General features: G+C 38.0%; 1 protein-coding gene across 2 annotated transcripts in view; it reads left to right on the top strand.

The window, feature by feature from the left end:
* The window catches only part of NFIB (nuclear factor I B), a 177,032-nt gene extending 157,576 nt beyond the window's left edge, over window positions 1-19,456 (top strand). For both annotated transcript variants that reach the window (XM_009274275.2, XM_009274274.2), the window contains exons 12-13: window positions 6,370-6,458; window positions 17,282-19,456. In XM_009274275.2, coding sequence (XP_009272550.2) covers window positions 6,370-6,458; window positions 17,282-17,411 — 219 coding nt within the window. In that variant the 3' untranslated portion in view covers window positions 17,412-19,456. The remainder of the gene's footprint in view (window positions 1-6,369; window positions 6,459-17,281) is intronic.
* The last annotated feature ends 6,121 nt before the right edge of the window (window positions 19,457-25,577 follow it).

Genomic DNA, 25,577 nt, shown 5'->3' with positions numbered 1-25,577 from the left:
AAGCAGCCCATGATGAATGAAAAGAAAAATCAAGAGATACATGAAATAAAGGCAATCAATCATTTTGTATTAGCGGAAAGAAATTCTAAATTAGAAAGCCAATGGTTTTAGTTCCAGAGAGGTCTTTTAAACATTCACCATACCCTGTAGTGCACACTGACCCTTGAAAAATAAATATTGTCACCAGTGCATTTTTTACTTCATTGGAGGAGTCTTTATGAAGATTTATTCTCTCTGGTTATGAGAAATATTGGCATGTACTGTTGAGTACTTTTTGTTGTTAAAAAGAACCATTATGTAGCCTGTTTAAATTACAGTAACCACAATAAATTTAAAAGTTAGACATGTATTTTGCAACACACACTTACATAACTCTTTTGACAAAGTGATACTTTGCTAGAACTTCCAGTAAACAATTTGTAGCACAACCTACCTGGAATACTCACATTTAGATGGGAAGCACTGAATACAACTTTGAAAGACAGTGCATAATAGCACCAATGGGAGCAGTTTACTTGCTTTTACTGATCTGGATACTGTGAAAAATATGCTGTTACATGCATTACTTAGCATGCTACGCTAATAGGAAGAAAAGGAGGAATTATAACTATGCAGTCCACTTCCTGCTGCAATTGCTGGTGGGTCTTCCTCTTATCTGCCTTGAAATGCCACGTATTTCTATACTGTGACATGAATAGTTACAAAATATATCTCTTGCTTCAGTGGCATCTAGAGAGTCACATGTATCTTACAATTTTGTTGTAAAAAAGTCATGTCAGCCCCTCCAACTGTCCATTACAAATTGTTAATGACCACTTGGTTTGCTTTTCTTGATTCAGCATCAGCTTCTGAGAGTTGTTAAGTATTGATAATGTAACTGCAGGGAGGGCACCATAGGAAGGGGCAAAGGAAGTGATAAGAGCTAGTACCTAAGTGAGAGAGTTTTTCTTAATTTTACTGTTGGTGGTTGGTGGGATTATTTTATGAAGTCAAATGTAGTACTTGGTGCTCATTGTCTGTGCTGAGAAACATCTTACATGAATTGCACATAAAAGAAAGGTTGGTTTATCTTCACAATTATATGGGAACACCTTTTCCCCCCCTTCTTTCTCTGATTTGCATCTGCTGAAGATTTGTGGTTTCTAAGCCTAGGCTAGAGGAAAAAAGCAACAAATCGAGGAAACTCAGTCAAATTCAGTCTTCTACAAGTGGACACAGTCCCTTGCCAGGTTCTAGCTGTGTCTGCATTCTTTTGGCTAAATAATTTTAATGGAGAGATCTTTAGTTCAGTAACAAAGCCTTAATGATCAGAATTCTTATGGTTATGTGATGGCATTTCTGTAGCCTCCTTGTGTTACTGTTCTCAACTTCATGAATTTATTATATTCTTGAAATGATAGACACGTAGAGACAGGTTGATGTTGTTTCTGGCTATAAAGCTAGAATGTTGCCAGAAATACTAGTCATGCACTTTACCTGTATAAACAATATAAAAAGACAGATGGATGGATGGATAGATAGACATGTATATTTATTGCAAATACAAATTAATGGTTTCACAAATAATAAGATTTCTGTTGGAGTGAATGAAATAACTGACGGGTTTTCTTTCTTGGCCGTTTATTTAATTTTAATGTACCTTGGAGCTTTGTATGGGTGATTTTTTTTAAAATTAGAAAATATAAATAAATGGGATAGTTATTGAGGTCTGTGAAGACAATGACCTCTAGAACTTTCCTGTCTGTTACAGTAAACTGTGCTAACAAATGCTGGCCCAATTACTGAGGAGCTAGTGAACTCTTCCAATCTTTGCACTGATTAATACAATGGCATGGTTTTCACTAAAGCTTGGACTTTCTGAGTGTGGTGTATGGTATGCATGATTTTCACACAGATTTGACATTTATGAGTGAGACATTTGCCATGTATGTAGTAATAAGAAACTCTTCAGGTCTCCAAAATGCAAAGTCAGAAAACTGTAGATAGCTTTTTATTTCCTACACACCAGACTGCCCTGCCTCTTTGGTAGGAAGTTGTTCTTTCCAGATGCATCCTTTGGTTACCAAATCACACAGTTCAAAATGGAATTCTCTTCATAGTATTCATCATGGAAATTGTAAACTTAAATGTCCACTGAACACACAGTGTCTGTTTGCAAAATGTTTTGGGTGGATGTTGCTTTTGCTTTCAGCAGAGGGCTGAAAGAAGAACACAAGTGGACTCTTAAACAGAACTTCTCAGTAAAGCCAGGAAACAGATTATCAACACTTAGGCTGTTCTTATTGTGTCCCTTATCATAATTGACAGTTTGATGTAAAACTGGGTCACATGACCACCAGGGAGGTATGTAAATGGATAAGAGGTCACCTTTCACGTATGCTTGCTGGAAAGGAAAAACATTTACAGGAAGTTTCAGTCAAGACAATGACAATATGCAAATGTTGAGTTTTATAGGCTTTTCTCAACTAACAGAAGCTATAGCATAGTCTCCTATTAGACTTTCCAAAATACACGTCTACTTTCACTAGCAATCACAGAAGCTTGAAATGAATGTTAGTCTTAGACAGCCACTCTTTAAATAGGAGAATACAAAACCTGCTTAAATATTAACCCATAAAAATTATTCAGACTTTGATTAACGATTGAGCTGTTGACTATGGGTTTTTAATGTATGTAGGATTTGTATACTTAAAACTCTGCAGGATGGTTGTGCTTGGAAGATGCCCAGTTTAAACTGAAAAGCCACCTATAGTGAAATCTAGCTCTTGGGTAGAACTTCACATCAGTAGGTCTCACACCACTGGAAAGTGCAAACCAAAATCACCTTCCTGGCACTTTAGAAAGGGCAGAACAGGAGCAGGGAGGTGGATGACTTTCAGGCAAGTGGAAGAGTTAGGAAAAGCACTCAGTCTACTCCTCTGCTTCTGCCTGGGCCTGTGGCCTCTTCCCATGACGCAGCTGAGGTGGGTGAGAGAGTTGCACTGCCTCCCTGGAGAAGCACTTGCAGTGGGCTTTGTACTCTCTGCTACTTCATGAGTGACGATGTGTCGCAGGGATGAGAGACCTCTGCAGCTCCTCGTGTCAGGAAATGGCTGTGCTGCCTGTGAGGTTTCCCCACCTGCTGCAAGGCTGGGCATCCTTTTCCACTTCAGAATACAGACCCATGTTCTTTTTCTGTGTGGTTAGGTGAGACATAAATAAAAAAATCATTGATAATGTTTCGTGGATGGAAAGCGTTATTGAAGTGGTGTTCATGTGGCTTGCCTTGCTGAAAACGACAAAGCCGTGGGACTGAGGAGCAGGCCTGTCCAACAGGCTTCTAGGAAAGACTTTTCACCATGCCACATGCCAAATCATGCCAATAATTTATTTTGCATTCATAGCATATTTTTGAGAAAGTTAGTAATGTTTTTCAGCATTTATTAAATGTCTCATGATGTCTATTTCTTAAGTCCATCTACTGAGGAATTTAAGTTTTCTCAAGTAGCCTTCAGTAGTTTCCTGCCTCTCCCTTTCACATGTCCTGCAGAGAAACTTTTAGGTGGCTTACTGTGGGTGAGAGTCAATGTGCCTTCTCGTCTCCAGCTAACACTGTGGCATGATTTTAGAGGTCACTTAAGTTACTCTGAGGACTAGAACTAGCCAGAAAGCTTTCAGCATGAATCCAGACAACATACAGCACTCAAAATATTGTACTAAAGTGCCCTACATCCTTCCAAAGCTTGGTACTCATGTCAGGTCTGTGCCCCCAGGCTTTCCCTACTGGGCTGTCTGGACATCCTCCAAGGGCTGTGAATGTCCTCCTGCTGCTGCTGTGAAAAGATTTCTTCTTCTACCAAATAGAGCCAGGGCTTTTTTAAAGCTTCTCCAGCCTTTTTACCCAGAAAGCACTCAACACACGTGAGGGATGCAGATGCAGACTTTGAAAGTGATATTTCTCAATACTTTCAGAAGTACATTTCTAAATCTTAGACATCCTGATCTCTAAGCAGGAGTGATTTGGGAGAGGAAATTTTATGTGAGGGAGACAAAAAACATTGCCTGGCAGGTTAGTTTTTAAAGACAACATGGCAGCTCTGTGAGCTTGCTGAGGAGTGTGGAGCAATAGTTTTTAACATTGGGAAGGTGGTTTTCAGCACAGCTGGTGCAGTCCTGGGCTTATCGCAGAACCCGTTGTCATACAGACCTGCAGTTCTTCAAGGTGGTGTCAGTACCGCAAGTATGGCACAGTTGGTGCAGTGAATAGCACTACAGTTTACACTAACTATAAGTCTGGTGTAGCATGAATCTTCATATACACGTGTGTATGTGTCTACAGCACAAATAAAAAATGCACATGTTCTATTATTACCATTACAGTATTTAGATGTATATGTATTGAGGTATATATGACTATATATAATAGGAAGTATGTCATTACCAACATTTATGAAATATGCTTGAAAAGCTCTTTTTGGAGCTTTCTTAATGATAAATTTAACACATTAACTGTACACGTGGAAAGTTTTCATACAGACTGTGGGAAGAATATAATGATTTAGTGCCGAAGCTGATTTACTAAAATGTAATGTATCAATCCCTTACTGTTTTCCCCAAATAGCAAATGCAATCAGGTTCCATAGCAAGCTAAGTGCTTGCCAGATTTTTGAGCTAGACCTAAGTGCATAAAATCATTTGGTAACACTAAGTTTGTGATTTTATTATTTTTTATGGTTCTAATCAGCCAAAGGGCTTTTATTCGTAGATTTTATATTTTGTGAAAGAAGAAAAGAGGTGGGGTTTAACCTTTCAGTCTTGTGTTTCAGCTGGAAGTGAGTTTTTATAGCTAAGTTATAAAGCTTTAAAATATGCATCTGTAATGAAGATGACATTCTTAAGGATTATAGCAGAAATACATTTACTGTACATTGAGTAACTGAGCTGACATATTTTACTATGTCTTCAATATTAAAATCAGGTTTACAATACGGTTTTATATAGTGACTAAACCAAATATTTACTTAGCCCTTTCTTTAAACATATTTAATGTATTATTCACAGTTACCCCTAGCAAACTTTTTGACTGCATGTTTCCTTTTCTGGTTAATTTCATGTGGTTTAGTCATGCTTTTAATGGCCTTTAGAAGGTCCCTTAGAGTTCTTTAGATAACAAACAAGAAACAATCCCTATGAAAACATCAGAGACTAACATTTCCATTTCTCAGACCTTAACAGCAGGAAGCTTATGAGTCTAACAGCCAGACAGGGTCAGGTTTGCAATATTGTCTTGTCCTCAGCATTTGTATTTTTCAGGAAAGGACTGCAATTAATTGTGCTCCTGTGAAAATAGTTTATTGCAGTTTGTTTGCTGTAGCCTGTGCTATCTAAAGACTGTGAATACGGATAGAGAAAACTAAAATGCATCAAATGCAATTAAACTGAGCAACAACATTATCTTCAGAGTACTGTATCATATATAATGCTACAGCAATTTATATACAGCATGACTATACAGAGGTTAAAATGTATGTTTTCTTCACAAGCCAGATGATAAGTTCGCTTTCTTAAACTTAAAAATAAGCAGTATATCTTTTCAATAAATCTGCTAACACTATAGGGCAGCTGTTAAATAAACAGAGCTATAGACGGTTGCTTGAACAATCCGTGAAGGCAGAACTGATGATTTGAGGATCTGGGAAGAATTTGTTTCAGCTAACATTTAGTACATTCCTCATTATATTAAAATGCAATAAAGTATTTTAAATGCTATTATTCTGAGTCTAAAGCAAGATTAGATTATTTTATCACCTCTTGCTAAGTAATACCACTTTCAGTAACACTAGATTAATAAAATTCAATTACAAAATACCTTTACCCTTCTTAAATAGCAAGATAAGGACATACAGTTTGTTTAATTTGGGCAAATTTTCTATAAATTGCATGTCTTCTGTGTTTCATGAAATGCATGCTACAAGATATTGATTATATTTGACCTTTACTTAATACACATTATATAGAGCATTACTTAGAGAAAACAGCATTTTTATTTCCTTTCTTAAAGTATCTTGCTATTGAATATTAACATTTCCTTTTATTCCAGCTCAGTTTATAATCTAATAATGGCTAATTGTTATGTGCTAAACACTAGTTACTCTTTTATGCTTTATTAATAGAGGAGCGTATTAAAGTAGCATTATCTTAAACAAATCTATAGGCATTTATTTCTCAGAATAAGTTATTTTTCTTTGTTTGTTTGTTTTATTTTTTAAAGTTACTTCTTGGGAAAGTAAGGCTTTTGCCATGTACAGTACTAGTTTGCATGTGTTCATTTAATACTAAAAACTGTAGTACTGCTCGATCCATATCTGACTGCTAGGTTTCAATTGACAGCTGAGAATTTGTGACTGGACCATGAATCAAAACGGCAGGCATTTATACCCCAGTGCCAGTGAGGATACATTGGGAATTACTTGGCAAAGGTAACATTTTAATTATTTCCACCCCTACACCACCTCTAAAAAAGTTGCATTGAGCTACAGTATCTGTTTTAGTGGGCCTGCAGAGGGATATGTGGCAGCATTTGATCAAAACCCATGTGTAACATTTCTCCCACACGCATTCAGGTTATCTTTAGTGTAAGCTGAATTTAGAAACTACCTTAATTAAGCACCTGGAATGACAATACTGTGCTGTCAAATGCAAAGGGTTTGTAAATTTAAGGGAATACTGATCTTAGGCTTTAAAAATGAAAATGTCGTTTGCAGAATTAAAGGTCATATTTTGGGGGGCTTAGTGGTTAACACAAAGAAAATGGTGCTGTTAGAGGTATAGATGAGTATGATAATAAATGTCTGAGGTGGTGGTGGTTTTGGACAATGAATAACCATACTATTCATGGAGACTTCTGACTAATTGGCTGGTGTAGATTTAGGTCACTAACATATACATGAAGGTAAGATATAAACCATCTTATTTCTCAATTAAATAACAGAATAATTAGGAGTGATTTACACAAAAGAGAGTTTCTTTTTGCATGAAAAAAAGGCAAACACAGTAAAACCCATTAACCCTTGGTAATTAATAAATTACTCATTATTATCTTTTACATCTCTTGGTATATAATGAATTATGGTAACAGTAGAGGTGTGTGTGTCTAAATAGGTGTATAAACAAATCAGCATAATTGTGATACATCAGTCTTTCACCTCTTTCATGTGCAGGATTATCTGCAACGCTTAATGGGGGTTGTACATGCAAAGCCTGCGGGTTGGGAGCCCGTCAGATGACATATTAGCTACTCACTCTTGAAATAATTTTAAATACTTCTTGGAAATTTGTGTGCACATAAAAGTATGCGTACTTCTGAATAGTTTATGTAAGTATGTGTGTGACTGTGAGTGTTTATATGTATTATGTACAAAATGTCTTTTGATGCACTGTATTGCACTATGCGTTGCTAGAAGGTTTGAGGTTTTTGAGTATCAACTTGGAAGGGTAATTATGGAATTTGAAAATTGGTGCTGTTTACAAATCTGAAACTTAAATGCCTTGAATATTTTTGCTTTACTTTTCCTTTTTGCAATTTTCCTGAAATAATATTTAAAATCTGGAAGAGTTGTGGTGGAAAAGCAAAGTGTTGTCATTTCTTCCCTTAGAGATTAAATGGCACAATGGAAAATTAGCTAATGGATTCACCTCATCTCCTCAAGGGCTGTGATTCACATTATAAATCCCCATCATGCAGTAATTGCCACAGTTTTCAATGTACTGCCAGGAGTGAATCCAAACTGAGCTAGTATAGCACAGAGGGGGTGATTTATTCTCCCACTAAAAAGGGTATTGCTTTTTCAGGGCATTGACAGGTGTTGGGAAATTATATCACAACTGCCTATCTAGGAATATCCTTGAATGGTTTTAATCAGTCATCACTTGAGCCCCTTTTAAAGCAATGCCAGTTTATACCGGCTGAAGCACTGTCCCAGTGTTTGCTGAATTCTGTTTTTCAGTACCCATCACACAAGACCCTTGGGCATAAATTATGAAAAGAACGGAAAGGGGGAAAAAGATTTCTAGGCGATGACCAAGGAAACTTTGGTGATGAATACAAGCACGCTCCATGATCCACTCACCTTTACAGACAAAACCGCCTTGCAGGTCGCTCCCAGAGTGCTGCCTGCCACTTTGACCCTACCAACATACAAAAGTGCTGCCAGATGAGCTTGGGCACAAATTCTGCCATGGGCATCTCTTTACAGGCCTAGGCTATGCTTACTTGGCATTGAATTAAGCACAACCTTGGAGGACAAAGAAACAAACTGTTAGTTCTCCCTACGTAGATGGCTTTTAGGATTTGAGCTTCGGAATGTAACATTTTTCAAATCCCATGTAGGTGAGGATCTAAGAGAAATGATACGTACGCAGACTAAGGAGCAGTGAGCCCGTCTAACACTAAAACCAACACTGAAAAAAAGAATGTATTGCAAAAGAAATTGTTGCTCGTTGGCAAAGAAATATATTCTAGTCCAGACAGTCAAATTTCCCCCCACAAAATGGTTTGATAAATGTTTGATTTTGTGATTTCCTCAAATCTCCAGTGCTCATTTTGATGGTACTCAATCTGATCTTTTACAGCAGGCTTTTGTGGTTATTTTAAGTATACTGATTTTTCAGAAATATCATTGACCTCAAGAAGGTAAAAGAGTTGGCAGTGCCTCAATGTTAGCTGTCCTGTCTCTACAGAAATCAGGTAGCAGAGGTGGCCAAGCTGAAAGCTTTGTCATGGAGCATTGTTGGTGAACCACACCTTGGACACTGAGAGTGAATGATGATAAAACCTCTGTTATTTCTGTGTTCTTTGTCTTATTAGTAGCTGCCTGTCATACCTGATAGTAGATATGATACATACAAAATACATTTTCTGTGTTTTTCTTTCCTTATAAAATTATGTATCTGTTGGCATTTAAAGTCCCAGGTGTAAGACAGTAGTGGTCCATATGCAAAAAACTGAACTTCGCAAAAAAAAGAGAATATGAATACAAGACAAAAAAAACAACAAAACAAAACAAACCCAAACCACAAAACTTTACATCATTGATGCATCATTTTCTCCAAAACCAGAAGACTTGCAGGGAATAGTAATAAGAAAAACTAGATTAATACTTTGCTTAGCTGAATGAAACATTCTAGTATCTTTAAAGGAAATACTTATATAAAACATCCTGTAAGCATCCTAAAAAAAATAGAAAAAAACTCAGATATTTGGTAAGGTATTTGGATGTATTAATTTTTATTTTGGTCCTGATACCCAACCATCTACTTTTTTTGTTGTTGTTGTTGCTTACTTACAGCATTTATAGTATGTATTTTATTATGTCTGCTGAACTTTGAACAACATTTAAGCACATCAATAGAATTAAGTTCTCAAGTACTTTTAAGATCATTTAGGTCAATTTTTTGTAGTACATATGAAGAAGATACTCAGAATCCCTTAAAAAAACCCCCAACACCTTCTTTTTTCATAACCACAGTTCTGTGATAATAACTGTTTTCCTAGAGACAGAAGGTGAGGGGAAGCTGTGAAAATCTGTAAAGCTTAATTAGGAAAATACAGTCTCAGTTGCTACATGAGAGCAAGAGCATATGCAACAAGTAAACTTAAGACATGAGTGAGAGTGAGAAAAAGTGTGTGTGTATGTAAGTCTGATAACATGAGCTTGAGCCTGAATCTCAGCGACTCATTATGCCATTGGTATTAATTCCAGTGCGACCACTCATAAAAGCTGGCATGATGGGTCTCTTTTAAAGCATGTTGAGTATTTGCAAGTCTTTCACAGACTAAGCAAGTTTTCATTGCCAAAGTGTTCATTTTAACTCAGCTATTGCCAAATATATTTTTATTCTCGACTGTTGTTATTTATATTCTTTTTTTTAACAATCTTTCTGCGTTAGTTTTACTGCTTAACTGTTACTTTAAGATTACATTTACACTACCCAGGCAAATGCACTAGGTGAACATTTCCTGCTTTCAGTTTGTTATCTTGATACATAAGCATAGTAAAACAGCTGGTTTCTTGGTTTGTTACTGGAGATGCTGAAGGGATCTCTGTTCTCAGAGTGCTGAATTTCCTTCTCAGCTCTAGCTGTAGTGGTGTTCAGCTTTCCAAACATCATTTTCCCCCCCAGCACTACTCCAGGTTTATGATAGTAATGCTGATAAGGCAATCAAATGCGATAATCTCTGATTTGTGAAAGAAGTAGGAGGAGACTTGAGAATGGGTGCAGATTGCTTTTGTACCTTGTGTGTGTTTGGTATTGAGCAAACACAGAGCTAAAGTAGCACAGTCAGCAGCATTGCTGTGGCAAGCAGATTTTGGCAAACACAGACACCTGTTAGAGTAATGGTTCATACCCTCCGCCCCCCCCCAGCCCCAATCCCCTTGGGCAATGTGTTGGAATAGAAGTATCAATTCATTACAATTTAAGAACAAAAACACTAAAGTATCCTCATTGTAAAAGTATTCATAGAAAGAAAACCTAATGATTTCTGGTCTTTATCAATTTAAATTGCTAACTCCAATAGTTTTGCCCAACTCTGTAATGCAGAAAGATGTGCAGAACATTATGTTTCCTCTCCATCTAGACAAACATCTTCAGAACACTTCCTAAGAAATTAATTGTATTCAAGCCAGACTTGCATGCTGCCATCCCACAGGAAATGGGTCAGCAATCCATTAAGATGCCATTAGATAATCTAATTTGGAACTTAATCTCTAAATTAACCATGCTCCATACTTGAAGCATACTTGAGAGAAAGAAAGAAAGTTTATGTTTGAATCGATAGAGGAGCCGAAGCGTGAAGAAGGCTGTTTGTTTTTTCTGTAGCTGTGGTCACGTCTCAAGCCGTCTGGTAACCAGGAGAAACCAGACATGATGTAATTCCAGATTGAACTTGAACTTCAGGGACTTAGAATGGGGGAACAATGGACCATAGGAATCAATAATGTCCATTTTCCACATGATTATGTTTGGAGCTTTAAGTTAACCTTTATGGGAGAAGCAGCAAGAACTGCAGTGTGACCAAAATGAGTGAGATGATCCAGAAGCAAGATGTTAAAGTAAGGAAAACAGTAATATTTTCTGAGCAGCACTGCAGATTCCAGCAGGATTAGAAGAGTTCCCGCTCTGTAGTAAACTGGTTGCCTGTTCTGAGCACTCTTTGTTCACTTAGGTAGGACAAACTTAATCTTACGTTTCCTGTCAGATGATTTTTGGCAGCACTGCTGGGGAAGGAGGAGCATACTATAGAGAATTCCCAAGTGTAAACTGTATCTTTAACCCTTTGGTTACTCCAGTTTTCTACTTCTTGATCATCTTACCTCCAATTGTTTCTTTTGAAGCAGTAAAACTACATTGTTGGTTTTGTTGGTTTGGGGTTTTTTTTGGTGCAGTTAGGATTGTCTGCATTATTATTTAGGCATGCTAATTTGATAAATACACTTTTAGTCATATTTTTTTAAAGTGCTAAGGTAAAAAAATCTAACAGATTAAAATTGGAAATGGTAATATTTGGGAAAAAATGCAGTGTAGATGTGGAAAGTGGAGAGTCAGTTTATCATAGGCGACTCAATGGTCTCTTGTAACCCGAGCCCACATTATCCATGGTTTGGCTCTTTGGGAGGCAGCCCTCCACTTGCTCATAGCCCCCTCTGTGCACATGCATGTTTGCAAACCTCCTTTAGCCCTGTCCCTGCACCAAACACTCATGGATGCATGTTCCAGAGCACAGCATGGACGTGCACCATTTGTCAGGGTCCTTCCTCTGCTGTGGATTTTCTTTGTCAGTGATGGGCTCTGTGGCCTCTTCCTGATCTTTCTCTACCTTTTTTTGTTACACTATCACAAAAAGGGGTCTGCAGGGAATAGAATAAGCATCCTTACAGCAGAGTTCCCTTTTCCCTCCTCTGGGCATAAATCAGTAGGTCTTTACCTCCTCCATCTGCTAGATGGGTGGTATGGGCCTGCTAAACTATAAAAGTCATCCTAAATTAAGCTGAGATATACTTAATACATCTCTTGAAATAAATGCTCACCTTGGAGGTGAAATCTGGCAGCTGTTTAACTACAGATACCAGTTTAGAATGGTAGCAGAAGTACCACATTAAGTAGATGCCGGAGGGGTGGTTATTCTTTTGGCAGAAATGCACAAGTGGGAATTTAGTCAGGACACTGAGGTTAGCACAATTGCTATTGTGCTATATGTCCAAAGTTCATACGATCTCAACAATTTGAAACGGTAAAGTTCCCTGTATTTATGTGGGTGACTACTTGCTTAGTACAGATAGACGAACCTTGCTTGGTGACTCACCAGTGCCATTTCTCTCGACATCGAAGGCATTTCTACCTTTTCTGTCCAAAGACTGACTTGGCATGATCTGATCTACCTTGTCTAAGCTAGTGTGTTCATGTACAGGGTAGTAAAGCTGCAAGAAGGAAATACTGTTTTAGGTGTACTTTCTGAATGGTGAAACACTCTTACAGACTTCTGAAGCCATGACAGAAAGAAGGTGGTAACTGGTGGAAAATAAGAATCTTAAAATCCTTCAGATTTACTCAGGTCTGATTGGATTTATTTTTTATTGCATTTAGTTAATTGTTTAACATTATTATACTCTTTATGTTATTACAACCTCCAAAGCGGACTGTATATATGTATAATGTTAGTACTGCTTGTGGTCCATTCCAGTAATATTTTAATCAGAGGTTCTTGAAACAGCAATTATTATCTTTAAGAGGAAATCATGGCAGAAATCTTGATTGAATTAACATGTGAAAACTGTAATGGAAACTGTAATGGATAATGTTAACCCTGTACGATGCTAGCAGAATTTTCCTTTGCTGTTTTATTACATTTGAACAGATAAATACATTATACTTGCTGTGGATAGAGAGGGAACTGATGACGGTATAATACAGCCGATAGTCTAGTTATGGTGAGAGAAAACTGTTTCTGGTAGTGAAATTGCTTAGAGGTATAATGCTTTAGGAAGGTGGTCCTGCAAACCATAATCTCTCTCACAAAGGCTACTAGTCTGAACCTCACAGCAATATCTGGTGGTGCTTCTCATGTAATTTTCTTCAAAACTTAGCCTAGAGCAGTTTTTTGGAGGTCTCATTTCATATTCCAAGGGACAGCCATTTATATTATAACCTCTGTCAGTGCAGGGCTTACAGATTTTCTCAGGAGCAGTGAGCTGGAGAGTGGGGTAGACCTGCTTTATTCCACTCATACATACGAAGCTTGTTTATCTGAAGGAGAAGCCATGTGGGCAGACAGACATCTCATTAACTTCTGCAAGGACAATCAGCTTGCCTGTGTACTGGGCAATGGAAAGAGTTTTGGCTTCCCCTGTGTTGAGGCACTTAGTGAACAGAGACAGAGCATTGCTACGTGCTTTTGTGAAACCGAGGGCTGGAAGTTTACCTGGAACTTATGCAAACTGCTGGATAGTGTGGTGAAGGGAAAGGTGTTCCATGGCTGCTACCACCCATGTGGGCCCCCAGGCAGAGTTTGCTTTGCAGTCAGCAGTAACTGGCACTTCTGCTAGGACACTCTGCAGAGAAACTGTAGAAGCTAAACTCTGTGATGCTCACAGAGGTCCCTTCAGAGCAGGTTTGAGAAAGCTGACAGGGGACCTTGCTCTTCTGGGCTGTCAGTCTGGCTTGGCTGCATGCAGGAGCATTGGGGAGCTACAAAGCAGGGTGTGGCTCATAAGGTAGTTGAAAGTTCGATTAAATTTACCATAAAAGTAATGGGGTATGTGGGAATGTTGGATAGACAGCCATACATATGCAGCTTAACAGAGCCTGAGTTATTTTTTTTGTTATTCTTTGTATCATAGCTGTTCTCGGAGCTTTGTGCTGTGATTAGCACTATTCATCTCAGTAACTTTCAGTCAGGTTTCCTCTTTTGTCTGCAGTAAACACTTGACGGTGGTATCAGGACTGGGGTGGCCCAAGATAGAGTCACATCAAACTGCAGTATGATAAGGTTAATTTCTAAAATACAACTGGAGCTCATCAAGCCTTGAAGATCATGGCTTAGGAAGTGCTAGCAAACAGAGGGGATGGCCGGTCCTTCCCGGCTGCCAGTGGGGTCAGCCGCTGCCCAGCAGGTGCATGTAGATCAGGGACTTCAGCCTGCCCTCAGCGGTGTCAGAGCGGTGGCTTTTCCAGCCATCGCATGCCAACAGCGTGTAGCTGTCCTGGCGCCACAGGTGCTCCGTGGCCTGTGCCACTGTCTCTGGTGGGCAGCTGGAGGCTCTGCGCAAGCAGCACGAGAGGCTTCCGAAACTCCTGTGGGATCTGCACAGTGTTAACGTGGGAGACGTATTACTCCCTGAGGATTCATAAGCAGCATTGACGAATTTGTTGCAATCCGCATTTTTGTCACGGTTGTACTGTAAGGTGGGAGGCTTGAAGGGTTTAAACAAACACTTATGTTAGATTTGTAGGTCATACAGCAACAACAGTCCTATTAGTCACTTGCTACAAGTTATTCTTATTGAGCACTTTCCGCAAAATCAGGATCTCTGTCTCCTATATGAAGGAGTAGATAAGAAAGCTGCTACAAATAGTGATTTGCTCTTGATCAGCACCGACTGCTTTCCTTCACCGGCTGTAGTCATTAGAAGGTTGTCAACTTTAAAACAAAGGAAAAAGTCACATATATATGTATGCAACCACTGAAGTGCACTGTAAATCTTCAGAAAGATAACCTGGAAGCTGTGTATTTAGCCTTTGCAACAGAAATTGTTTAATTACCTTGTTGGTCTCACACAGAATTTACATTCTTTTAGTTAGTGTTCTATTTTGTTTAAAGTCACTAAACACTGTAAATCCTGTGTAACAGGACAGCAAACAACTGTGCACTGTAAAAAAATATATTGAGACAGATCCTGAGCAAACAAATCTGCTTGTTTTTCTTTATCTTTATTTTTTATTCTAGTTCTTATTTTTACAAATCCCTGTGCTTGGAAACGATTTAGATTGTGTCTGTTATTTCAGAATTTACTTCTTAACATCACTGAAATCTGAAGAGGAAGGAACAAAAAATGCATTTTAAAACAAACTGTGAAGGAAGATGAAGAATAAGTTGAAACAATTAAGCCTCTTAAATGAGGTTCTGATATTGAATTTTTTTTTGAAACAATCTTTTCATCAGATCATATTGGACAAATCTTTAATGAACAACTGGGTTTAAGTCTTTGTGAATATTTCAAGATTTGTGGTGTAACTGTGATTTTTGCATTTCAGAAGCAGTTATTTCTCCAACAACAGAATTTATTTTATTTGCAATAGTCAATAGAATTAAAAAAAAAAGAGAAATCTTTAATTAAACATATTAGCTGATCTTAGATTTTGAAAAAATAGCAAGATTTTTTTAATTTCTGAAGATTCCCCAGATTTTCAGATGACCTTCAAGACTATTCCGAATTGGAAAAAAAACCCAAAAAACTATTGAATAATATTTGTACTTCAGGCATTTAAGATACATTAGGATATTGATATTTCTTATATTTCCTTGAGGAAAAAAATTAGTCCTGCTCCTTTCAGAATCTGACTGTCATTGAGACAAGCAGGTCAGCAATTTTTTCCACTTTTTTTCTGTGTAAAACAGAGCACCTGAAGTTTATTGTTAGGGATGAAAACAGTAAATTAACAGGCTTAGAGAGGTAAAGAGTATCAAACAGGAGTAAATGACAGAAGCTGTTTGTATTATTTTTAATATAAAAGACCTGAGGAACACGTCCCCTGGATTTCACAAAATAAGTTGACCTCTTTCTTTAATGTTCATACAGCAGCAACTGAAAGGATCACATAAATCTGCCAAGTGAAATGTAGTTATTTTTTACATATTTAAAAGAGATAAAAAGGGTCTGTTTTCCTCTTTACATGCGATGCCACAAAAGTGCAACTGCTCATCGAGGGATAGAGCAGTGCGGAGGGGTGACCAAAGAGAGAGAAGGAAGAAAACTTCCAGCATCCGTCCTCCGCAAAACATATGTCGGAGGTTTTAGTCTTCAGATGTGTTATCATGAAGCTATCAGTCTAATCCCAATGCGTATTCCCAAGTAAGCTGTCGTGTTTGCGTAAACACCTAGTATGGATAAAAACTCGGTACAATGAAGTGCGGAAGAAGCATGTGTTTGCACGCTGTGTGTCCAGTTCTGGCATTAGTTGTTTGGCAATGATTGCTGACACAATGATGCTGGTTTTCTTCTGAATAAATTTGGCAAGACTTTCTCTAAAGTCCATTATTTCTGGGTTGCCAGAAACACATCTAAGGAAAAGGCTGCTCAGGGTCTGCTCTGGTTACTGAGTAGAGACAGCTGAGGTCTTTCTTTGAGTATCCATCTTGCAAATGCTGTTGGGTATGGTACCTACTGCTAGTTGGTGCCTGGTAAACATGTGAATGCCATTGGGACTTAAGCTCCTCAGTGACAGAGTGCTTTTGCAATGATGACTTAAGTTCGAAAGTTGTTGAATTGCCTTTGAAAATATTTTCTTTCTCAGACATTTGTCGAAAAATTTATGGTACTTGCTGCTACCCTTGACTCACAGCTACCCTTGGCTACAAGTGTTTACATGATTGGGCCCTGTGTTATCCAGTGTTCCTTAGGCATGGATACCTTTTGGAAAGAATCTGTAAAGAAAGCAGGTTTATTGAATATTAAAGGTCCTCCGTTCTCGTGGGGACCCACGCACCTCAGAGGCACATCTTGAGACTGAGGCAAGATAAACTGCCGGGTTGTAAGAGGGTAGGAAATCGCACAGGAAGCTTAACCACCGAACCTTTACATTGTGTTCTTGAAAAGAGCAAACCTGTACACTGTAGTGTATTTCAGTAGCTCTTAAATAACATCCGTGGTGCCATATAGTGTCACTTGTATGGTTTAGTTGTGTCTGCTCTATATGTTTGCATCTGAAATTTTTGGGGGGCTTTCATAAACAAACAGGACACTTAGTGTAAGACAGCAGTAATACTACTTGCAACTGAGATCAACGCAATTATTTTTCTTTCAAATAAGTCATACTTTCACAAAAAGAAAACTGTGAAGTAGAATCTCAAGTAATATTCACAAATTTGGTTTCTTATTTTATCTTAAGTCGTGCCATTATTAATGAATATTGGCTTAACCCTGATTGAAATTCATTGTGTTCTAGTTTTTGCAACATGTTTAATTTATGTTTTGTTTTTTCTCTCTCTTTCTCTCTCTCCTTACCTCCTTCCCCTTTTCAACAGTCCTGGTACCTGGGCTAGCTTGGTTCCTTTTCAAGTATCAAATAGGACACCGATCCTGCCGACAAATGTCCCAAATTATGGTTTGAACATAATTGGAGAGCCTTTCCTTCAAGCAGAAACAAGCAACTGAGGGAAAAAATAAAAAAAAAAAAAATAAAAGCAAAATTAGAAAAAAAGAAAGGAAGACAGGACAAGAAAAGAAACTGAAGAAAGAAGAAAAAATAGACCAGCAATTGCAGCTCTTACAATCACTAATTCCCTTATGGTTGAAACTGAAATGACATACAAAGGGTCGATGATATTTCGCTGATGGTTAGAATGCAGCCCCTGCTAAGTAGCCTTTGTTATATGAAGTCCACTGGGAAATAGATGTTCTGTCTCTGACAATATATTTTAACTGACTTTCTAGATGCCTTAATATTTGCATGATAAGCTAGTTTTATTGGTTTAGTAATCTTGTTGTTTACGCATGGGATCACTATTCCTGGTTATCTCACAAAACAAAGGCTAGGCAGCAGCAACAGAGCTGCAGGAGGACAAGGGCTGTGAGCCAGCCATTTTCTCAACACTCTGATTTCTAAATGTTTTAAAAATAAGCTCTGTAGCCTTTAGTTATCAGTATGGATTTATTAAACTTTGGCCCTTAATTCAGCCTTTTCTAGTGTGTTATGCAGTTTGAAGTTTTCAATCAGTATGAACACACAGGCTCTATGGAAGAAATGCCTCTACGTAGGTAAAAGTGTTATCTCCTCATGCAACAGTAAAAAGGAAAAGGAAAAAAGTGAATGTTTTCCCCACTAAAGAAACACTTACAGAGGCAAGTGCAATTTAAAAATCATATCTAAGGGGTCATCACTATAAGTCCTTCAGCCCTTGGACTCTAAATTGAGGGGATTAAAAATAGAAATAAAAATTACTTTGAACAAACTTATTTTTCCCCTCAGTTTTTGAGGGCATTAAAAGGCATTAAATCAAGACAAATCATGTCCTTGAGAAAAAGAAATCAATGGAAACACAGCACTTATGTTGGTTTAGCTGCTGCCTCCAGAGAGGGGTAGGATTTATTTATTTAAAGTTACTGGTTGCATCAAGAACCCATAGGGTTTACATGTTTCTGTAAAATCTGCATCATAGAGACAAAGAGATAGGCAAATCCATGTCACAAGGGCAAAGCTTACCGTTTACAAACTGGTAATACCAGGATGGGGATATGTTATATTTAAATAATGCACTCTTAATGTAAGTCTAATTACAGGGTGCTGAAAACTTGCATGGTGCTTTCAGAAGTTAGCCTTGTTCAACAATTTTCACATACTGACAGAAATATAATGTGCATGGGCAGACATTTTGCCTCTATGTCTCTTTAAAAAAAATAATTAAAATACTCTTTCCAGTAATCCTAATTTGCACGAAGATATAATGTCCACATTACGTGCCTTGCCTTGAAATCTAAAAAATGGAAAAAAACAAAAAAAGAAAAAAAAAAACACAAAAAAATTGACATCACTACACTTGTTTTGCTGCATTTATTATCATTTTAAATCTTTACCATTTTTATGACAAAATATTTTGTACTCCAGATGGGAAAAATGTGTGACATCATGGATTTTTTAGACAGTTATACCTTTATCTCACATTTATAAAGCATATCATGGCTGTGTATAGTTGCCGCTTAAAACTTGTAATCGACCAGCAATATTTTCAGTATTTTGGTGTTTTTTCTATTAACCTTTCATGTTTTTCATCTTCCAATTAATATTGGGGGGAGGGGATATAAATTTATATGAATTATGCAATACCAAGTTTTGCCTATGTAGGTAGTGCTTTTAGCTGTATTGGTTATTATAGGTAAGTACACAGATTTAAAAGAAAAAAAAAAGAATAATGTATGCTTTTTTTGTTTGTTTTAATTGACCAAAGTGGGTACTGCTATTTTTGCAGTGTGATGAGGTCCTTTTCTGTACTGAGAGGTGGACAGGGGAATTTTTTTTATACATACATATATATATATATTCTGGGGTGGGTGGGGAGGATTTTTAACACTTTACAGTGTAGCTGTGAAGCAGTGCACCCTTAGCCAGGCAAGGGCTGCAAAGCGACTGTTCTGCCTACTGTGACAAACTTTCAAATCGGTTCCCTCTTTTTAACTTCCCACCTGGGGTGCAAGCTGAAATCATTTCTGGATTTAAAAAATAAATAATGAATTCTGTTGGAGGCAGACTTGACTTGAGGAAATTGTTTTACTTTGGGTTTTTTTTTTCTTGAGAAAGTGAGAGAGAGAGAGAGAGAGACAGACAGACAGACAGAGAGGTCAAGACCCACAGTGAGATGAAGCCTTTTCCATTCTGGCAAAGATACTGCATCCTAAAGTGTTCGGATTAGAAAATGTTTTTAGCTCAGAATGACAAAGACACTTGCTTTGTCTAGGAAATGCACATACAGGGCCAAAATCTTTGCTGGCATAATTCCACTGACTAGTTGACTCTGGAGTTGCTCCTGCAGAGAATTTGCCTCCCTTAGTCTGCTTGACTGGTAACTATTCCTTTTTTTTTCCTCTACATCAAAACATTCTTTCCTCACTCTCCCCACCCCCCCCCACCCCCAAGTTTGTTAACTCACAGCATCTGAATTACAATTTTCAGCCTGCTCAGGCTGTGTCAGATGTTTTCAGTGTCTTCTCGTTAAGCAGGTCAGATGGAGAGCTCTGGGCCGTAGTGGGGAAGGAGTTTCTTAATGCACAGAATTAGACTATGATGTAAATAAAAGTGTATTTCCAGTAAAATCACATTTTGCAGATCAGTAGTGGGCCTGTTGCTGGAGACCTCTTATGCACCAGGGATCTTTGTGATGTATGGCTCAACACAGGGTGAATTTTTCTTAAAAGCACATCCTTTTATTAGGGCACAAGCAGAGGAGAGTATAGACTTGTGGACATGGATATTTCCCTGGTGGGAAAATTCATCCCTTTGCAGTTGTCTCTGCATTTTGGAGGTTTTCCTACCCTGGAGCAGCCCCAGAGGTGCAGCTCCAGCAACAGCACACCAAAGTCAGTCCCTTCTGGTTCTGGCCAGCGCTAGCGTGCAGCGGCTGACGAGCCGTGGTGGTGGTGCATCCCCATGTCTCCAGCAGGAGATACGTGTGTAGGCAGGGCCTGAACGGCTACAGAGACAGGGACTGTAGAAAAGCAAATCCTTGCTATTTATCTATCGCTAAACTGAAAAAAAGAAAACCCCACATAAAAAGATAAGATACAAACCAAAAATGAAAATCAACTTTATGTTGCTCTTTTTCTGAGCCCTGGAGTAAGTGAATTTGTTCACTAAGCACATGGCTATTGAGATTACCAAAATGTACTAGACCTACCCAGAGTGCACCTCAGGCTCTGGCCTGGTAGAACAAAGTATGTATTGTCCTTTCTGCATGCCACTGATGCTGAGCAGTTCGGGAGCAGAAGGGTGTGCCGGGGGGGCTGTCCTTGATTAGTGCCGTTAGCAAGGTGTCCCCCCTTAAGCTTTTAATAGCACACCAGGATGAAACTGAAACAAGTTCAGGCTTCAAAGTGCAATAGTCAAAATGATGATTGCCCTTGTAGGAAGATGGATGCCCTTTACAGAGCTTTTTTGTTATCTCTGACCTCCTGTACGAAAAGAATCGAGCTTACGATGCAGTATTTTAAAAAGTGAACTCCTTCCTTCCATGTGAATGAATTGAGTTGTTAAGCAACTGTGGGTTTTTTTCACCTGCCTCTCTAATAGAAAAGCCTGTTTGGAAGAAAATGAACTTTTCATTTATTGTAGGTTTGGTTTTGGGTTGGTGGATTTTTTGTGTTTGTTTGTTTGGTTTTTTATTGTAGGTTTGGTTTTGGGTTGGTGGTTTTTTTGTGTTTGTTTGTTTGTTTGTTTTTTTAAGCTCAGCAGTCAAAAGATTGAGATGAGATTGAGAACTCAAATCCAGTCTCTGGCCTCCTCCTTCACCAGGAAGTGTATTCTGACTAAATCGAGCCACCCCGTTCTATGTGCACTGTTCTGCCTTTATTAAGTTGCTTTGCAGCCCTGGCCTCATGGCTGTGCCACTGAAGTGTGTTTCCCCTGGAGTGACATGAACGTCTGAGGCTTGACTAAGGGAAAAAAAAAAAGGCAGTGAAGGAGACTGTACATAAAGACATGGCAAAAATATTAATTATAGCAATATAGTTGTGGGGTGATGTTCAGGTGGGCAGCTCCATTGAAAATATGTGAATGAATTTGTGAAGCTGCAAGTAGCGAGAAGAAAGGAGGATCTTCTGAATGAACGGCCTACCTTGTAGACAGTAATTTGTACACTGTATAGTTTTGTTAAGAATTTTTTTTTTTTAATTAAAATACCCTTGTTTGTAAAGCTAACTTTTTAACAATTATAATGGAAATGCATGCCGTTTCCATTTTTAAAGTAAACAAGAATATTCCTTGTTTGGAAACTGGACTTGGGTTAAAACTCTCCAGTTTCTTAATTTATGTATTAAAAAAAAAATCTGTCCATGTTAGGAGTTATTTCGCAGATTCCTGTGCTTGAAAAGCATAGGTTACTAATCCTTTAAAAATGTAAATGGAGAAAAGTTATATTTTATGAAGGTTATTTTGTTGTATTTAGTATTGGAAAAGTTGGTTTTCAGAGCATTTCAAAATGTTGGAAGCACCACTGTCTTTTTATTAGTATATATGGCCTTTAGCAAAAGTTTTTGTGATTGTTACATGATGGTATTTAAGATTAGGTTCACAGAGCAATTCAGGATAGGCAGAGAACTAAAACAGTACTTAATGTCTCACATAGCTGTGTCCTCAGGGAGCAGAATTTTGGATTTGCAACTTGTAGCTTCATAAGGACTTAATGAAAGAGATTGCACAAGGACATACTCAGCTGTGACACCGGAGTGTGTTCTGTACCTAAATCTAAATTATATTTACTGTGTGAGATTATGAAGGCTGCAGAAAGTTATCCCATATTCAGTGTACAGTATTCACTTTTAATGAAACAACTCTCTAATGTTGCTGGCAGTAAGGCCCCAAGCATGACATCCAATATAGTTTATATGATCCTGTCAAGGTCTTTTGTTAACATTAACCAGCTGCATGCTCCTGGACTTTTTTATTGGGTTTCTATAGAAAACTTGAAAAAAAAAAAAAGAGAGAGTAAAATCATATGCAGGCTAATCAAGTTAAACAGGAAAAGCTCAAAGTTGAATGTTCTACTCCATGCTGAAGGAGCTGAAAACTGCCTCCTTATTTGCACTTTCTGCTAGTTCCCCAGTTTTTTCTAATTCCTCAAAATTGTGTGGGTGTGGTGGAGCACTGCAGTTGGAGGATAACACGGACCACTGATTTTGCCCTTTAACCCTGCACAATGACCTTTGCATCAGCCAAACTTATTGCCATGACAACTCTTTGTACTGTTTCCATGCCACAGCTCTGTTGGTCACATTGTTAATAGTAAAGGGGACAAGTTGGAGACGGTCAATTTTTACATTTTTTGTTGCAATTTTTTCTTCAATGGTTGTAAGTAGTTGTTTTTTTTTTTTTTAATGAGAAAAGGGTTCACTAGTTATTACTCTTTAGAAATATCTGTGTGTTGCAATTCAAATGTATGTTGAATTTGTGAAAAGGGCTTCAGTGCCACTAGCATCATAATATCCTAGAATAAGCCTTTGATACTTTTATTGCATGATAGGGTAACAGTAAAACAAAAGGTGGCCTAAATAAATGGAGAGCAGTGTGAGCTAGTGACACTAAAGCCAGTCTTTGTATTACTGTATTTTTGACAGAATGGTTTTGAAAACTGTGCTACAGGGACTGATGTGGCAAATGTATCTCTATATGCAGAAGGAAGTTTTTTAAGAAGTATGGCTTATTATGCATTCTTCATTGAGGGCATTGAAGTTGCATGGACTGATAAAAGTTGATGCAAAATGAGAAAGAAACAAAAACCAGCAAAATGTTTACCAAAAAACTCAAACAAATGAGCAGTGCCTGTTCAATTTCACAGTCTCTGTTGAGTTCAGTTGTAAATATGTTTCAGATAACATTTTCTTCAAAGAAAAAAAAAAATCTCTACAACATTGTAGAATGTGAGGGGTCCCTTGATCCCAGGCATAGGCTTCTCAAGAGCTGCATTAGATTATGTCTTCATCAAGCTGTTAATTTGTGCTTATATCATATAGAACTTTTAGTAAGCTGGGAAGAGGCACCCCATCTCAATGATATTTCTCTGAGAACAACTTTTGTAGGGCTGTGTGTTTCTTTAGCTACATTTAGTACAACTGTAGGTGACAAGTAGTCAGTTATTGCTTGCTAGCTACACACCAGGGTTGATCCATTTTAAAACTTTTGGCATTTTTCCCCATACTGTAGGCCATAAATCCTGAAGGTTACATTTTAATTAAAAAGGAGGTGCGTTCACAGTCTTTGTGTAATGAACCTTCACTAGTAGGATGCATTACAGTACAGCTACTTAATTTTGGAATTAGGGCCCTCTGGCATCAGACCTGGTTTTAGCCTGACTGTTAACAAAGGTTTTTATTGTGCCTGGTTGGAGGATAATAATGTTCTTTTTGGTACTTTTTTTTAGGTTACAAATGAACTCAACTGCCGCAAGTTTTAAACTGGTGTAAATCAAGCTTGACTTAATGTGATTGTTACTGTTATATCCAGCCTATACTGCTAGCAGCTGCTCATACTGCAGTCAATTACTGGAAGCGGATATATTTCCTATGCAAAAACTGTTTAAACAATAAAAATGAGCTATGCTACAGACCCTGGTCTTATGTTTTCTTTTATATCTCTAAGAGTCATAAGTAGTAATATCTTAGAAACTAACCTGAAACCTTGTACCCTGATAGCATGGCACAGCTTATGGAGTTCTGTGTATACTTAGTTTAGATTTAACGTATTTGTTTGCATACATTTTGGCTTAGCGGTTACACTGAAAAAGGAGGAGAACAGAAACAAAAGAAGATACAATCAGATAATCAGTTCAATTTAAAAGTTTATGTTTAGTTTTCATCATCACGTTTTACCAGTCCTAGTAAGTATACAGGTTACCTGAACTGCTTCTCCTGTGATGTAAGATTGAGCATGGTAGTGGAAGGGCAGGAGACCTCTGTTTTCTTTCAACGTTGTTGACTTGTGACAGACAGTAAATCTTTGATTTCTTAACAGCCTTCATGACAACATTTTCATTAAATAAAGACAGCAAGATCCAATCTTCCCAAAATTCCTTCTGACTTCAGAAAGATTTGTTTTGGGTCAAGGTCTTTGAACTCTACAAAGGAAGAATTCTTTTTCATAAGTGTGAATTAGCTGTATATATGGGATATTTCATTCAGCTCATGTTCCTGGAAATACATTGTTTTCTTCTTATACTGTTAGGAACCCATAAACCAGTAGGAATAGTCAGCAAGTAGCATGAATCTGGTCAAGAGATGACTGACTGGATCACAGTGTAAAGACTTAAACTGGATTATATAAAAATCCTCAATTTTTGCCCTACAGTGAAGCTAAACAACTCTCCATCTACTTGATAAAAATATTCTGGAGATTCTAGAGCATAAGCTTTATCCAGTTTCAACCTTTAGTGTGCAAAATGCAAAATGGTTTGTTATTTTTCCCCACTGGTTTGTTTACACAAAGACCATTATATTAAATGGACTAATTTTTCTGTGAAAGGCCCTTTGTTGTATGTGTGTCTCTCCAAAACAAATTGTCAGGCACTGAAAAGTTAGGAAATTCTGCCAGTTTGTCCTGCTAAATTTCCTTGAATGTTGTCATTTGGACATGATTTGAAAACTATATTAAGGACTTCAGGTTCCATGTCTAAAACTCCAAAATGGAAAACCTTCCTGCATAACGCAGAGATGCTTAAATTCAGTCCTGCCTCCCTTATCTGATAAGGAAGTTCCCTACTTCTTCAGCCACTCTGCAGCCCCCTGCAAAGCAGTCCGCTGCTCTATACAACCCACCAGAATCCTGCAGCAAGCTTCCTACATGACTTTGATCCTCCACTCCATGCATGCCAGCTGCACAGGGGTACTGATGCCAATAGTTCAAGACAAAGAATGACAGCCGCCTGCATTTATTCACACTGCCAGTGCCAGAGCCAGGGCTGCAATGCCATGCTCAAGATATGCAATGTAGTGCCCAAGAACACCAAGATATGAGGAGCAGGAAGGAGCGCATGCAAAGAAGACCATGACTTGCAACTTCATGATAAGGGCATGCTGAGGGGGGGGGGGGGGGTTCCCGGTTCCGGGCTTTTTGGTTTTCCC

The sequence above is a fragment of the Aptenodytes forsteri genome, unplaced genomic scaffold (genome assembly GCF_000699145.1).
Source record: "Aptenodytes forsteri isolate BGI_AS27 unplaced genomic scaffold, ASM69914v1 Scaffold46, whole genome shotgun sequence".
NCBI lineage: Eukaryota > Metazoa > Chordata > Aves > Sphenisciformes > Spheniscidae > Aptenodytes > Aptenodytes forsteri.
Note: the sequence above shows the minus strand (reverse complement) of the source record. Positions and strands in the feature narration are given on the sequence as shown.